Below are 16,432 nucleotides of genomic sequence, written 5' to 3'. Positions count from 1 at the left end.
TTTAACACATTATTGTTATTTGTTGTTGTTGTTGTTGTTGTTAATAATAATAGCCTTTCTTCTGAAATTTAGTTAGAATATTTTGTTTAACGTTTTCAAGAAACATATACCATTGTAAAAGAAGAGACACACAAGCTTAAAAATGAATTATACATTGAAAGCTGAACTGAAAGGATAGGCCTTTCAGAGGGTATTAAAAATTATCAGCAATCACAAAGTCTCTAATGGATCAGTGCTATGGGATCCACAGACATTGTTCTTCCAAAGAGAAGGCTCTGTTGTCCATTAGGTGGAATTTTGTCTTTGTCTGAATCAGCAGATCACAGATAAGAGCTGAATTATACTCATGAATTTAATCATTAGGATAAACTGGAGCTAAGACATTGTCTTATACTGTATGTGAGCTTTCACGGGAAGACAATGCAATTTGAATTGGATGGGAGTCATGCAGTTTAGTTTTAGATGGGCACATGAGCCACCAAATTCTGAACATAATGTACTGTTCCTAACTGACAGATATACTGTAAAAACTGACTTTGCTGATTGCAACACCACTCAGGGGCAGAGGCAGATACATAGGTTACGCATGGACCTTAAAGTTTTCCAGGCTCAGCTAGTTCTCAGAAATGGCAATTTTCTGAAAGAGAGAAATGAAAAAAAAAACGTCAGCATTCTCTTCAGGAGAATGCTTCTGTTGACAGCTTATGACATGTTCTTTGGTAATATGGTCTCTATGACCAGTTTAGAAGTTAAAATGTTATTTGCTTTCCAAGGCAGTGCAGAATACCCATGATGGCTGATGTTTTCTGGTGTTATATGATGGCTGTCAAGTGTCCAAACCTTTGGTGCAGTACATAGATGCCCCAGCAAACAGCCATCTTCTGGTCTTATTTAGACGATAGAGGCTTGAGAAATGTCCAGGATTTTTTTTACTTACGGGGTGATAGACAGTTAGCTTGGGGTCAGGGGAATTATGAATTCTACAGTATGTTCTTTGCCATAACAGTGAGAAATGCTGGAATCACAATACAGTAGGAGTGTATGTGCGTTTCAGTGACAGCTAAAAAAAAACACAGAACTCAACAGACTTTTCCCAAGGTTACAGAGAGCTGTAAGTATGAAAGTCATGGCTTCAAATGCAGATAATTACCAAATAAACATTTTACTGGCTCAGATAAAAGTTGAAGAGCAGTCTTTACATACTGGAGCAAGAAGAGTGAAGACCGTGCCTTGGCAGTATGCTCTCTGCCATCAGGCAAGCCAATTAAAAAATCCCAAAGGCAGAATAAATATTATTGAGACCAAATATATCAACTGTTTTTTATTGAATAAATTCCAACTGTTACAAATATTTAATTAATTGTATGTGTTTCTCCTCATGGAGTGTACGTAATCCATATTCTATTAAGGTCATATTAAAATAGACAGACTGTTACTCAAGATAGCAGGTTTACAGTATGTCCCAATATTCAGAGACACCCAAGTATCATGAATATGAGCATACTTTTTTATGCTTAACTGTAAAGATCTGCCTTGCCACCTATTTGGTGTCAATGTGACATGGAATTCTCTGACCTTAAAGAACATAATAAATCCCTACACAATATTGAATAATTTCAACAAAGTTTTGTGTTTGTCAGCTTGTCCATACAATACTGATTGACTATTTTCACAGGGAAATGAAAGATTTCAGTGATAGATGTGTTAGTTCATCTATTCATAATCGGAAAAGGCTGAGGAACCCTCAAAATAATGGTAAACCTGGTGGACACATTTACTGCATAAAATCTTTTTGTAAAGGCTTTGAGCTGAGATCTGGAGAATCGTGCTTACTGCTGCAGGTATGATAATTTGATGTTACTCAGATTATATCTTTCTATCGTGACCATTAATGGGAATTTATTATGTATATCTCCTTAAATTTGTCTTTTAATAAGGACAGGTTTCTCCTAGGACAGATGAATCTAATGTATTTGTGTAAGGAGCCATGAACCTGTTCACAAAGTAACCTAAACCATCTGGATTCTGCAGACACAGTCCAGTGAGCTGGAGCATACTCCTTGTTCGGTTTTAACAGCCTCTTTGATTTGCCTCTCCCACAAGAAATGAAACACTTTCCACTACACTGGCTATTCTCCCTCATTTGTTTCAAAATAGTAGTTTTATAGCTAAAATAGAGAACTGTTATTATGATCCATTTAAGGAGAATACATATATATGTATATAAGTCTTGCTCTTCAGAGTATAACATATTTATACATATTATATATGTACAGTATTTAGCTTAATAATCATGTGGATCATTATAATTCTTCTTTAGTCAAGTGACAAGTGACTTCGTCTTCCCTGTATGGATTTATATTCATTTGATTATGCCATGGATATTTTTGTTTCTTCCTGTTTAAGTATTTAGATTAGTTAAAGTGTGGCTTTAGGTTAAAGTTTGTGATATTCAGTGTTAACAAATATTAGTTATCGAGTTCGTATCATCTTTTGGACTGTTGCTTCAACATGTTTTAAAGTAGATTTCAGTATTACACTTTAAAAAGACACTGCAAAGTGTCTGAAGAAACACAATGTTCCCCCAAGTTCATGTTTATGTGATGTACTGTGGCAATTTGAATTTGAGTACAATAGAATAACTCTACAGCATGTTAGAATTCACCTGATCAGGTGAAATATTACACTGCTAGAAGAAAGAGATGGGACAGGATTTGTTAGGAGTTTCACATTAGTTGTCATTCAATCATTGTTTTCAGTTAACAATGATTAACAGACAATTAAGTTACTTTCTGTTGCTATTTTCTTATACATTAAAAGATGATTTTGGCAAAGAAGTAAATTAATGTGCCTGCCAGTCTCTCAGGCTGTGTCACAGAGACGTTCCTTTACTGAACGAGAACACAGTATGTCACGTGTTCCACATGATCTGAACCACACTCATCTCTTTCTTCAGAGATATTAAGCATTTTAAAATAAAATTAATGTCACCCTATTCATGGATTCAAATCAAAGGACTTATTGTTTTCTTCGTATCACCACTGAAGAGAATAGTCACAGAGTTTCTGGATCTTCATGTTCCCCTGACTTAAAGGGTCTGTTCTTAACATCACCAACAAAGGTGTTAAGGTTTACCTACTGCACAAACAAATATGGGTAATGTGTGCAATGATATTGCCAGACATTGTTTTTTGAGAATGACTGTAAAGTTGCCAATCACTTTTTGTGAATGTTAAGTTGTTAACTTCTTTAAAAAAGGGGTATACACCACAGATTTTGTGTTTCTTATTTGTTCACTTGGGGGCGAGCATTATCTGGTTCCTGTTCAGAACTGAAGGTGTTTTGCTGAAACCAAATTAAAAGACACCAAACAAATGGGGCTCATCCTGTTGTTCCTGGCCTGTGCTTATTCATCTTATACAAAGGAACTGACCACCCAAGCCAAGTTCAAAAGCTGTGAGCCTTATTAATGCTCAACAGGTAATTTTTTTTTCGTGAGGTCTTAAGAGAATAATACTCAGCGGTCTCAGTGGTGACTCACATCTTTTCCAAGAAAGAGCTTGTGGTATTTGAGTTTTTATTGCTTCCCATCCATCTGAGACTCGTATAATAGAACATTGATTTAAAGGTAGCGCACAAATAAGCAATTCCAGCTTCAAATAAATGCATGCACGAGTATGTTTAACAGTCCCAATTAGCACTTTTCTTAGACTAAGGTAAACCTTTATGAGGTAGTCCAAGATAAACAATCAATCAGTCTGTGAAATGAGCACACAGATGTGGAAGGGGAACATACAATGTGAATCTGGGAAATGCACCATTCACAGACATTTTAATTAAATTCTGCTTTTGTTGAAATTATACCAATATTCTTTTGTCATTATGAACATTTATCATAGAAAAGCCTTTACAGATCAATTATTCTTGTGACTATTGAGCATATTGAGGAAACAAACAAGCACCCAGTTTTGACTTCCACAGTGGGGAAAAGCCTTTTTACTTCTTTCTCCGTGGTCTGAAGTCTTTTACTCCTTTATCTCTTTAAGAGTGGGTTCATTGTTTGTGTTTTCATTCTGTTTCCTTTGTTTTTTTTTCCGTCTTTCTCGTTCCACACAGCAGATGCAAGAACTCAGTCTTTTCTTTTTTTCCTCCCCCTCCCCCCCCCCGCTACATTTAGGTCTCTCTCAGGTCGCATCGTTGGAGGTGTGTGGTGGTTCTTCACATTGATTATAATTTCCTCTTATACGGCTAACCTTGCGGCCTTCCTTACCGTTGAGAGAATGGTCTCTCCAATTGAGAGTGCGGAGGACCTTGCCAAGCAGACTGAGATTGCTTATGGAACGCTGGATTCTGGATCGACTAAAGAGTTTTTTAGAGTAAGTACAGTTCCTGTGCACTGGTTAACACGTACCTCTTCCAAATTGCCCAGTAGAAACCACCGTGGGTGTCAGAAAATATCAGCAAAGTCCACCAGCGGAGGGTATCTTTGGCTCTGAGTAGTTTCCTGTCTGCTATTATGCATTTAATGTTTCTGCTTCTTCCACTGAAATTAATACAGTTCTGCCAGGAGTTTGTTAAAACCCAGTGAGTTTTAAAACCTGAAAGTGGTATAAAAGTAATATTTTATGTTTAGGAACTAGTCTTCTGGTCCTGCCATCTTTGTTTGCTGAGTAGTTCCAGTAAAAGAAACTACTTTTTATCTTAACAGTGAGGGTAGAACAGCTTTCTTGTCCAACAATTTCTAGTTTTAATGTAGAGTAGGATTAAAAAATACATTTCAAATTCAAAGTTATTAAAAAAAGGTCATCAGCTGCATATACATAATATATATCACATGTATTTTCCATACTGAAAAGTACATTCCAAAGGCCTCTTATCCAAGAAATTCAATTACTCCAGTTATATTTATGAAAGCCATCACATTTCAATGTGTGTGTGATATCTCTAAGCTACGAAGCAGAAGGACTTTGCAAGGATTAAATAACTATACCCTGTTTTTCCAATCTAGTCCTCTTTAGTCCAATTTTGAATTCATTTCGCAATGAGTTCTGGAGAGCTACTGGGTTTTATTTTTGTACAGTGGTTTTTCAGCTCAGGATCACCTGAGATTTCGACTGGCTCCTATTTTCATTCAATGTAATATATAGACGAAGTGATCCTGATGTAAAAAAAATAGCCAAAAGAAAATAATAAATAGTAATGTTGATAGGAGCAACACGGACAGTAGTGTTAAAATTAGGTTTTGCTGGGGCTGAGCACAAAGACAGGTTTTGTGGCATGGATAAAGATAAAATCATATGCTTTTTTTTCCTGCAGAGATCAAAAATAGCAGTATATGAAAAGATGTGGACTTACATGAAATCAGCAGAACCGTCAGTTTTTACCAAAACCACAGCAGAGGGAGTTGCGCGTGTGCGGAAGTCCAAGGGAAAGTTTGCTTTCCTATTGGAATCGACCATGAATGAATATATCGAACAGAGGAAACCCTGCGACACCATGAAAGTGGGAGGCAACCTGGATTCCAAAGGCTATGGAGTGGCTACACCCAAGGGTTCTCAATTAAGGTAGGTGGAATAGTATAACAATATATCACATGTTGTTATAGTGTTCCACCTTCCCTGATGTGCCTTTTACTGCTCTTTTGTGTTGTGAGTTTTAAAACATGGTATGTGCCTTGTTTATTACTTCTTTTAGACTCACAGAAAGCAGGTAACCATCTTTTCACTAAAATGAATTATAAACATCAAAAATTGCGTTCTGCATTGAGTATCTCATGGCCTTGTAAAAAAACAGCATAGTGTAACACTGGAAGATGTGTTTTCTGACAAATTAGGTCTTATTTCCACTGCAATTTACAGACATCAAGGAGTGACATCGAAAGGTTGTTGTTTTTTTTGTTGTTGAGGATAGAAATCCGAAATAAAAGCAGTAAATCTCATCTAAAATAGATGAAAGAAGGAATAAAAGTGGGGACAATAGTGCTTTGGAGGCTAACATTCTGTTTCTTGCGGTCATTTCAGCTTCTGTATGGCACATTTTAGCTTCCCTTTACCTCCCATGAGTAGCATTTTTAGAGTTTCCTACATTTTCTACTGGAGTTTTTAACACAGTGATGATGTTACAACCAAATAATGTAGAATCTTAACTTGCCAATCAAGTTAGAAAATAGAGATTATACATGCCTTTCCTTAAAATGACTCTAAATTGTAAAACTCATATTTAAAACATCTGTGTGTGTTCTGTGATGGACTGACATCCTGTCCAGAGTGCATCCTCCCTTCTGTCTGTTGTTTGCCAGGATGGGCTCTGGCTACTCTGTGACTCTGTATCCGAAGAAGCAGTGGATAGAGGGATGTTATAATAAAGTCAACAAAAAGGCTTGTTAGACATCTAACCAAATCATATGGAGGGATATTTAAAGCAATATTGCATTCTTAAACGGCATTGAATTTTTAAATTATGGTGCCCTACAATCTGACTTGATTAGGGAAATAATTTGATTAGAGACAGAATGTTACAGAAACGTAATGATAATGTGTCACATAATGTAAATATAAGATATAAAGGCTTCTTGGTTTTTTCAAGTAAAAATATGGCAGTCAAGATTATAGGATTCAATACAGAGCAATGGTGCCTTTCAGTGCATTAAAATGGTTTCTGTTAGTCATATCAGTGGGATATCAATATACAGTACACTACACTTTGTAAAAAGAACAGTTCTTGATCTGAAATTGACAGGTCCCATACAGATTAAAGAAATTTCCTGTATCATTTCTAGCAATTTGGTCTTCTGTGTCTTTAATCGGCTATAACATAGTGAGTCATGAAGAGCCTCCTATTTATACATTTCTTCTTCACTCTTTGAAAGGACAAGCAGCATTATAATTCAATGAAGGTCTGCCTTGCAAATTTTACCATGAAAAGGATTTTTCACTTTTAGAAGAAAAGTGACAGTGGACAATAGTTTCCTGAAGCCTTCAATTTCTGGAATTATAGTCTCCTGTCAATCACTTCTCTTAATCACAGGAAAATCATTTTTGAGGACTTAAGTCTTAGGTGTTATACTGGGCTGTTATGTTACATAGCCAGGCATCACTGCTGAAATTTAGTGATTTGGAAAGTTTTTTTTTTTTTCAGCTTTAGGGTGGTGTTCCTTTTTTTCTGTTTTTGATGTTGTTGCAAAATTAATTTTGACATGGCTTGCAATTCACTCTAAATAACCCTCTCTTGAACCCAGTGTATGAAAGTACTGAGCAGTGATTTGGACCAAAATTTGAAAGGTTTTTAAAAAACAGATATCTTCTTGTGGTTTGTGTTTCTTTTTCTTGTGTATACCTTTACTGGAATCTCAAGCAAAAATGGATGAATCCTTATATGTTCTCAAGTATTTCAAAAGTGCAGAGTGACAGTATGTCTCAGAGCAGATTTTCGCCTTTTATTCATTGCAGTGGAATGTTTTCTGATTATTATTCTCAATGATTTCCTTTTGTATAAAGAGTATCTGAAAACCACTATATATTTTAGGGTGAATTGCAATTAATTTAATTTTTCTTTTTTCATCTTCATGTAAATATACAGAGACTAGATATTAATAAACACATGTTTGAGTTTAGTAAGAACACCAGTTAATATTGGCTTAGCACTCATTATAAATGAGGTTAATACTTTATGGTGCTGCCATTTGCTTAATGGAACACAGTTAAACACTTTCTGTGGTTTCAGAAAAAAAGGGTAATCTTTCTGGGCTTGGGCATCTATTCCATTATGCCATGTCCCTGTTTATATATTTACATACATATACAGTATGCAATTTTCATTTAATTAGAAAAAACACAATAGCAGTTGGCCTGTAGTACTGTCAGAAACGCTTATCTAATTGCACTAAGCCGTTTTTGTGAGTACTACATTCTGCACTTTTGTTTTACTGGAGTATTCCAACTATTATTATTTAGATCAATAGCTTAATGTTTTTCAATTCTATGTGCATCAGATAGACAAATGAGGCATTAAGGATATTTGTATGTAATCTTATGCTTAAAGTGAATTCTTTTTTACTAATTCTGTCATTCCATCAGATTATAAGTAGCCTTCTTTGTCTCCTCCAGTTAAGCCGTCTATACATTGATCAGCTTGTGGCTGGAGCCAATGGATCCAAAGGTTTTGTTTTCTTGTGACTGTCAGAGTATGTAATTTACCGACTAAGCGGTATTTCTAATTGCGTGTTATCTGCCCGTAATTATTGAGGCCTGTGTGTTCAATATCACTGCACACTGTTAAAGAGTAAAATATTATTATATAGCAGATTAACAGAGAGGTACAAAAATACACTGAAAAGCAGACATACAGTACCATGTCTTCTGAGAAGAAATAAGAGTAACAGGGACAATAAGATTATGGCCTTGTGTCAAGCAAACATTGTTGGTAGCCATTTTTTGTTGGGTACATTTTATTTTAGAAGTGTAGTTGAAAAGTATAAAAGGAAAGGATCTAACTTTGATTTTTCAATTCAGAACCAGTGATGTCGTTATGTCACAGAGCTAACTGTTTGTGTTTATACTTTCTTGACACAGGTTGGCGAAGGCCTTGTATTAAAGAAGGATATCTGTCTCCTGGTGTTTCTGGAGATGACTATTATACAGCTCCTGCTTAAAACCCAAAGAGTAGAACATTGGTTTATACTAAAACAGGCTCACTATTTCTTTCATGCAGATAAGGCATTGGAAAACAAGCTTTATTTTTTAGAGGGAAATATTACACTATACATATTGTTTCTAAAAAAGAAACAATATTCAATAATTGAATTGGTGATGTTAACATTTACTGTATAATTTGGACGTTGTTACTTTGCTGCATGTAAGAGTATTTATTAAGAACAGTCTTTCTTGATATACAGTAATGTGTTTTATTAAGAGGTTTCATTAAGGCTAGTTTTCAGCTGCAGTACTTTATGCTGTTTTTCCTCTTACCCCCAGCTGTGTGCGTAAAGGTAACCAAATAAGATTTGCAGAAATGCATAATAGATTTTGATATTTTGATTTTGTCTTAAACTTTCTGTAATACTATACATTATATTCTAGCCATTGGCTTTAGTGTCTTACCTGTGCTTTAAACTTAAAGATTTGAGTCAGCTATATCTTCTGAGGCTCTCTAGTAATTCAGTTTCAGTAAACGTTTAACTATTTTATAAGAAAGGTAATGCTTAAAATAGATCAGAGGGTTTAATATTATTTATTTATTTTTTATATTTTATTAATTTATTATAATTAATTTTTCATTTTCATAATTATAAAACTATTCAGCAATTTACTGTATCATCTTTGGAATCCTGACATACTGTGACTATTCTTCAGTTTGCCAGTCCTGATATATTGTTTTTTTCTAGATAAATATCTTTCTCATAAACTGCCTCAATTGACTTCTCTACAAGTAATAATCCTCTTCTTGTGCATTTCTCTTGGATGCATTCCAGAATATCATCAGGTTTAAGATTGCCCAATTATCTGTAAGAAGTCCATAGTATTAGAGCTGTACAGATCATGTTGTGAATTTCTATTCAATTTAAAGCACACTTCCAAGATCAAAAAAAGCAACTTTTATTATTTAATTATTTGATTGTTTTCATCTTGAAACAAGGGCTGGACAACTGCAGATGAACCTTGGATGTCTTGTTCAGAGAGCAGAAACAAAAGTAAACAGTTGACCAAATGTCAAGACTTCAGCACAAAAGAGGGGTTTATTTCGAGTGAGGCAGACTAACAGAGCTTTCCACCCATGTCCTTTCTATATCCTTAATGGCTGTTCATTTTCTGACAAATATGTTTTATCGTTTCAAGAAATGCTGTTAACCTCGCAGTATTAAAACTGAATGAACAAGGCCTGTTGGACAAATTGAAAAACAAATGGTGGTACGACAAAGGAGAATGTGGCAGCGGAGGAGGTGACTCCAAGGTTAGCCTCAATGTCACCAAGTGCGGGTAAACAGTATCTAGAGTAATTGGTGCATCTGCTGTGGCGCCACACAAGAACCAGTCTCACGGTGTTAGACCCCAAGACTTTCAAACCATAAAGTAGAGCAATTACTGTCAAAGCAAAAGTATTCGCCGTAATTGTTGCCACTTTCCTCGGCACTTTGGAATTTTAAAAGATGAATAAATACCTTTATTTTAGGTAGGGGGTGAAATGTAATCAGTTTTGCTTTCAAATAGCCTACTCCTGAGGGTATTCATCAAATGGGTTAAGCATTAAAACCTTTATTTAACTATTCAGTTACTGTATGTGTTTGTCATTCAATGTTTTGCGAATAATTTTGGGTTCACAGTAATTGCCTACATTTCTTCCAAAATAGGCCACAGCAGTATGTGCCCGTTACCTAAAGCGATGGAGCAGGTCCCATTCATATGTCTGTAAATATAACCTAGGCCCATCTGCATACAGACATGTACTCCGTGGGGCCTCTGCTCTGTCACTTTGCAGTACTATTCTATGTAGTTTTAATTGAATAACATAAAATAACATATATAATGTTATTTATGTTATTTTCCACGTGAAGAACTCCCGTAAACCTTGCCGTTTTGAAACTCAGTGAATCAGGAGTCTTAGACAAGCTGAAAAACAAATGGTGGTACGATAAAGGGGAATGTGGACCCAAGGACTCTGGAAGTAAGGTCAGTCGCTGCAGTTTGGGACCTACTGTTGTAATGCACAAACCAGTTAAGGGAATACATAGGTGCAGTTTTGAGAGATTAAGATATACAGCAGGGATATCACAAGGCATGCACCATTTACACATAAATCAAATATACAGAGTAGGTATAAAGTACAATTAATGCATTCACTTACTGTAATTCCTTACACTCATGAAAATAACATTTGAGACCTCTTACACTGTTATCATCACAATTTTTTCACCTCAGGTATGTAAAACAGGCCATTATTAAGTGAAAATCTAGCAGCACAATTACTTTAAAAGCCAGACTCACCAAGCAGACACATTACACAGTTAAAAGTATTTTTTAAGTACAGTGTTTCGAAATAGTTATCTACGGTGATATAGTACATATGGAGTATATACTGTGCTAGTAGCATTGTTAATTTCTTGTAATATTCTTTGTAATATCTCATACATTTCTCATAATATGTTATATAAAATGTGTCCTATTTGTAGAATAAATCATGCTTTTATGTTTTATTATGTAGGGTAAATGTACATTGGTAAATGGGCATATGTAAAATTATTATAGTTGACTAAACTTCTATAGCATTGATTCAATAGTTAGATTCATTTTTAAAGTTATGTAAAGAGTGGTTATTTCACTGTCTAAACACAGAGGGCTAGAACACTGTCTGACAGTCTTAACAAAGCCCACAAACATATTACTCATATTACTCTCTCTTTAATCAGTGTTAATACAGAAAGTGCAGGTATTGTACTAAGCAGAAGTTGTAATGATGGTTACATCATTCAGGGTTGTAAATAATGTTTGTTTTGTTTATAGAAGTATTATAGTCGTGGTAGCAGACAGGGCCAATTGTTAAATGATAAGCTTTTTCTCAGTTTTACTGTAAACTAGCACAGGCTTTATATCATGGTCTTTGTTTTTATCATGCTCTCACTCAGCTATTGCTGGCACTACTAATTGGTTGCATCCCTGTTTCTATAGGACAAGACAAGTGCTCTAAGCCTCAGTAACGTGGCTGGCGTCTTCTACATTCTGGTTGGAGGTCTGGGCTTGGCCATGCTGGTGGCTCTGATAGAGTTCTGTTACAAGTCCAGAGCAGAAGCCAAGAGAATGAAGGTGGAACCGAATGCACAGAATTTTAGTCCCAGTCCTTCGCAGAGTACCCAGAATTTAGCCACTTATAGAGAAGGTTACAACGTATATGGAACCGAGAGTGTTAAAATATAGGGGTAGGATTTAGGGTCTCCTATAGTAAGTGGGGTGATGCATTTATCGTAATGCATAGTGTTGTGACCTTGTGAGTAGTGGTAAAAGCTTCTTATTTTTAAGTTTTAGATTTTTTTTGTTTTAAATTGCTTTCCTCCAGAGCTCTCTGGAGGAGACTTGCAGAATGCAACTTTGGTTCCGTTGTCTGGCTGCAGATGATGTGTATGCTCTTTACTATTACTAATAGGCACCTGCATTGCATAGTTTTTATATTTCCATTAAAAAAAAGTGGCTCATTGATTTCTGGAGAAAAGAAATAAAAGAGCAAAAAATAATCAAATCAATAGATACATCTGATGTCATCCGTTTCAAACAGCTCCTTCAATTTATAAGATTTATAAGATTTCTTCATTAATACCAGAGATATACATGTAATAATGTAGTACAAAATAAAAAGTTTAAGTCTGAGGTTGTCGTAAGAATTAGAATTTCTGTCTTCAGCCTGAATTGCATGCTATGTCTACTGTCATAATAAACATTCAGTAAAATTTGAGCTCCACTAATATTGTAGTTACAGAACCTCTTCAGGTAAGCGTAATATATCCCACAAACAGTAAAAAGGCAATAACATGTATCAGTTCTAGGGCATATTGATAAATACAGTTTGAAAGCCTCAGGTCTGGTGAGGTAAATTATAACCTTTCTTGAGGAAACACCTGTCAAATAAATGTCATGTTTTGTGTCGTTATTTTTGTTTTAACAGAATGGCATGAACTTTAGGAATGCAGATGTCTAAAATATATGTTTTTTTTGTTTGTTTTTGGTGTTTGTTGTTGCCTGCCTTCTCTTATTTATGTTAAGTGTTTCTTTCCAGGAGATCGTATGAAAACTAATTTGATTTTTTTTTGCTCTTTCTACCCCCACCCATCCCTGTCCTCTCCTATCCCCCTCCACCCCTGGCTTCCCTTCCACCCTAGCTAACCTTCACTGAAGCCATGCGAAATAAGGCCAGGCTATCTATCACGGGGAGCGTGGGAGAAAATGGCCGAGTGCTGACCCCGGACTGCCCCAAGGCTGTTCACACAGGACCCTCCCAAAGACAAAGTTCAGGACTGGCTGTGGTTTCCTCGGAGTATCAATGAAAACCAAAAATAATCTAGTGCCTTATCACAGAACAAAAAAAAAACAATAAATGAACGTATAAATATAAATTAGGAGCAAGAAAAACGATGCAATGTGGGTGGCTAATGGGAACACAGCACAGACCGACAACAGCAGAAAAATGGACGTTGGGTTCACCGCTGTATTACAGCCAGGAGAAGCACTTCACCACAGATGACACTCTCGGGAACTCAATGCATGAGCTCCGCTCAGGACGCCAAGATTCAGACCTTATATCAGGACAAAACCATTAACTGGCGGAAGGAAGAAAAAAACAACGACCAGAAAACTGTACTCGAAACACAAACTGTGCTTATAAGCATTTTGCCATTAACTGTGTGGGGAAAAAAAAAATGAACATGCTTGTTAAAACACCTGGCTTTAGTCTTGACAAAACAACGCAGAGGTTCAATGAACATATTAGCCTACAACTCACCGAATATCCATAACTTGACATGGGTACTGATGCCCGGTTGTGCTGGGATTAAAATAATATTAATATTAATAATAAAGAAATAATCACTATACTGTGATGTGAGGAAAAATAAATATGTACATTCTGTGAAAAAAAACTAAAGAAATTATTTACATTGTCTTTTAAAAAGAGCGAAGATACTGTAAAACATGCTTGCTTTTTAACTGATGTAAATAACTCAGTAGTGAACACATTTCTCTTTTATAACCATCTTAGGAAATAATTCATTGCAATAATGGATATAAGATGAGGTCACTGTAATTAAAAATATGAGAGAATCTTTTTTTATATATATCTATATATAAAAGAACATGGACATCATCATGTTTGCTGTGTCATTTCCTCTGTTACATTTAATGTTCCACAGCTTACATCTGTCTCACTCCACACTGAATGTTAATGCAAACAACACACATCTTCACCACACAGCCAAGCACAGGTTGCAAGCTGGACATGTTACAGATATTAATTATCTAGTTCTGTGTATTACTAAGTTGTGGTTTTTGTACCCACCAATTGAGAATAAAACTAAACCATTCTTACAATAGTCACAGTTCTTGCTGTCTGTAGTCTGCTAACTACTGTATATGTTGATTGTACCTTTCTATTTTAAAGCCTATTAACATTTAAGCTGATTTAAAAAAAAGAAAGTTTTATTTTTTCATTAAAGCAACTGTATTAGAGTTTAAGATTGAAATAATTTTTAATAAAAGTAGGCACTGTTGTAGTTTTTGCAGCCATGGCTGAAGTGAAGCTTGCTGCTTTAGCCCACAACTTTCAACACTGTGTATTTCTTTTTCTTTTTCTTTTAAATATTTTTAACACCTGCACAAGGGACGTCCTAAAACTGTAGAAAACATTACTCTCCCCTGTTTATATTGTGGTCTAGTAAGAATTTCAGTGTATCCGAATGGGTTATCAGCTGCCACTCTCTGTACTCTCATCTTTCCCCATATTCTCTTTTCTTTCACCTGGAATTTGAAAGAACTTTAAATCGTGTTGGTGTCAAATGAGTTCCAATGTTTTATTTTCTGTCCTAACCCTAACCCTCAGACAGGAGGAGTGTTTTGTTTCGTCAGTAATTATGAAGGCTAAGGCCAGATCTGAGATTACCCAGACCAAGCTCTGTGACTTTGACACACGTCTGTGTAAACTAACCTGCTTGGCATCTTACTTTGGCTTTGACTGGATTTTTTTTTTCAGTAAACTATAAAATCTCATTGTATGGTCTTTGTGTCTCTTTGACTGCTTCATTTGGAAGAAGAACTAAGAATACACGCAACTGAGTTAATGTGTCTGTTATTTCTTTTGTTGTTTCTGGATTTGCTGTTTAAATCCCTAGCTGATCTATCCCAGTTCTGTAAACTGTTGTTAACTCTGTAATTGATTTTTTTGAGAATGTGCCAACGTGTGCCTCCACTACACAGATTTGCTGGACTGAGGAGCACTAAACATATTACACTGCAATCAGTGCTCTCAGGACTTAATCAGGAATGTGATTGGTTTGCGTTTGTCTTCCACTGCATCTAAAGGTCCCTGTGGTTGAGTGTAGTCTCTTGACAACTTCATAGATTCACCAGGCAGAAACAGAATGCTTCTAAGTATGCCGATCTGAGGAAGTTTCATTTTCCCATTAGTTTCAATGTGCGCTGCAGAGATGAAACAAACTTAATACGGGAAAGCAAAACCTTGGTTTTAAAAATGTACATGAATTTGGCTTCTAGGATTGGTAACACAGTACAATTTAATGTCTGTTTCTGAACCTTGGACCAGTTAGCTATTAAAAATTAAATGGCCTCTTCTCATCTTATCAACGTTCTATGGTTCTTTCAACATCTTTAGTTTTACACTAAAGGACCATGCTTTAAAATTTTTAGAAAATGAATCAATTTGTTTGCTCAATATTCTGACAATACCTGATGCATTATTGCGTGTGGTACACTAGGTGTTGTTTCTGAATATTTACAAAGATGAAGGGACATTACACTTTTTCTGAATTTCGCAATTAGTATTTTGTTTTAAGTTATCTGTGAGATGTTAGTATTGTGATGTATAAATACAGTTGTTTATGTTTCTTAATAATAGCTGCGTATTTTAAAATTTGACCATTTTTAAAGCAGTTCTCCTAATATGTAAATACACATTTGTGATTTAATACCTGCATTTTACACAGCATCTTTGATTTAGTTAAGAATTAAAATAACCTCTAAATAATATCTTGAAGGTACCGTATTATGTACCAAAAAAAATTTAAATTGCTTTTTAACAATGCATCCCCATTTTAGTTTGTGACACTTATAAAGCCATACTGTATATGAAGGAAGGTATTGTTTTCTTTGTTTTTGAATTATAGATTATTCTAGGAGAAATTGAAAAATCACAGGATTTAATGAGTATGATGTGAATGCTTTTTAATGTATAGTTTAAATTTAACTCTGACCATGTTCCTGCCATGTTCAGAATACAATCCTAAAAGCCTCTTGCCTATCTATATGTATTACTTTAGAGACATTGGGACTAGAATGGGTGCATTATAGCATTTTTTCCATTGTTTGGAGTTATCAAAATGGAGGATCAGTGATTAAAATCAAAATGGAAGATTAGAAGGTACTGAAAATAGTCAAATTACCTTTAAGTTGAATGTAAATATAGCCATGTCAAAAGCAACTCATGTTCTGAAAAAAATAGTATGAAATTTGTTTTGTTAGACATATTACTTATTTGGAACAAGTTATAGGTTTATTCCATGCTGAAAAAAAGAAGAAAGAGAACACAACGTTTCGGCCGTGGAGCCTTCTTCAGGTGTGAGCAAGAAGGCTCCACGGCCGAAACGTTGTGTTCTCTTTCTTCTTTTTTTCAGCACGGAATAAACCTATTACTTGTTCCTTTGCAGCCTATGCATGCTGACGCA

The 16,432-nt window shown here is 35.4% G+C and overlaps 1 protein-coding gene across 8 annotated transcripts in view; it reads left to right on the top strand.

The window, feature by feature from the left end:
- gria4a (glutamate receptor, ionotropic, AMPA 4a) overlaps window positions 1-14,751 on the top strand; it is an 85,093-nt gene extending 70,342 nt beyond the window's left edge. For 2 of the 8 annotated variants that reach the window (XM_015341635.2, XM_015341631.2), the window contains 5 exons: window positions 4,178-4,376; window positions 5,317-5,564; window positions 9,834-9,948; window positions 11,661-11,795; window positions 12,863-14,751. In XM_015341635.2, coding sequence (XP_015197121.1) covers window positions 4,178-4,376; window positions 5,317-5,564; window positions 9,834-9,948; window positions 11,661-11,795; window positions 12,863-13,027 — 862 coding nt within the window. In that variant the 3' untranslated portion in view covers window positions 13,028-14,751. Of the gene's footprint in view, window positions 1-4,177; window positions 4,377-5,316; window positions 5,565-9,833; window positions 9,949-10,549; window positions 11,931-12,862 lie in introns of those variants that run through there. The other 6 variants (XM_015341632.2, XM_006627823.3, XM_006627822.3 and 3 more) reach the window with 6 other exon arrangements.
- The last annotated feature ends 1,681 nt before the right edge of the window (window positions 14,752-16,432 follow it).

The sequence above is a fragment of the Lepisosteus oculatus genome, chromosome 5 (genome assembly GCF_040954835.1).
Source record: "Lepisosteus oculatus isolate fLepOcu1 chromosome 5, fLepOcu1.hap2, whole genome shotgun sequence".
NCBI classification, from domain to species: Eukaryota; Metazoa; Chordata; class Actinopteri; order Semionotiformes; family Lepisosteidae; genus Lepisosteus; species Lepisosteus oculatus.
The sequence above is the reverse complement of the archived record's forward strand: the minus strand, read 5'-3'. Positions and strand labels throughout refer to the sequence as shown.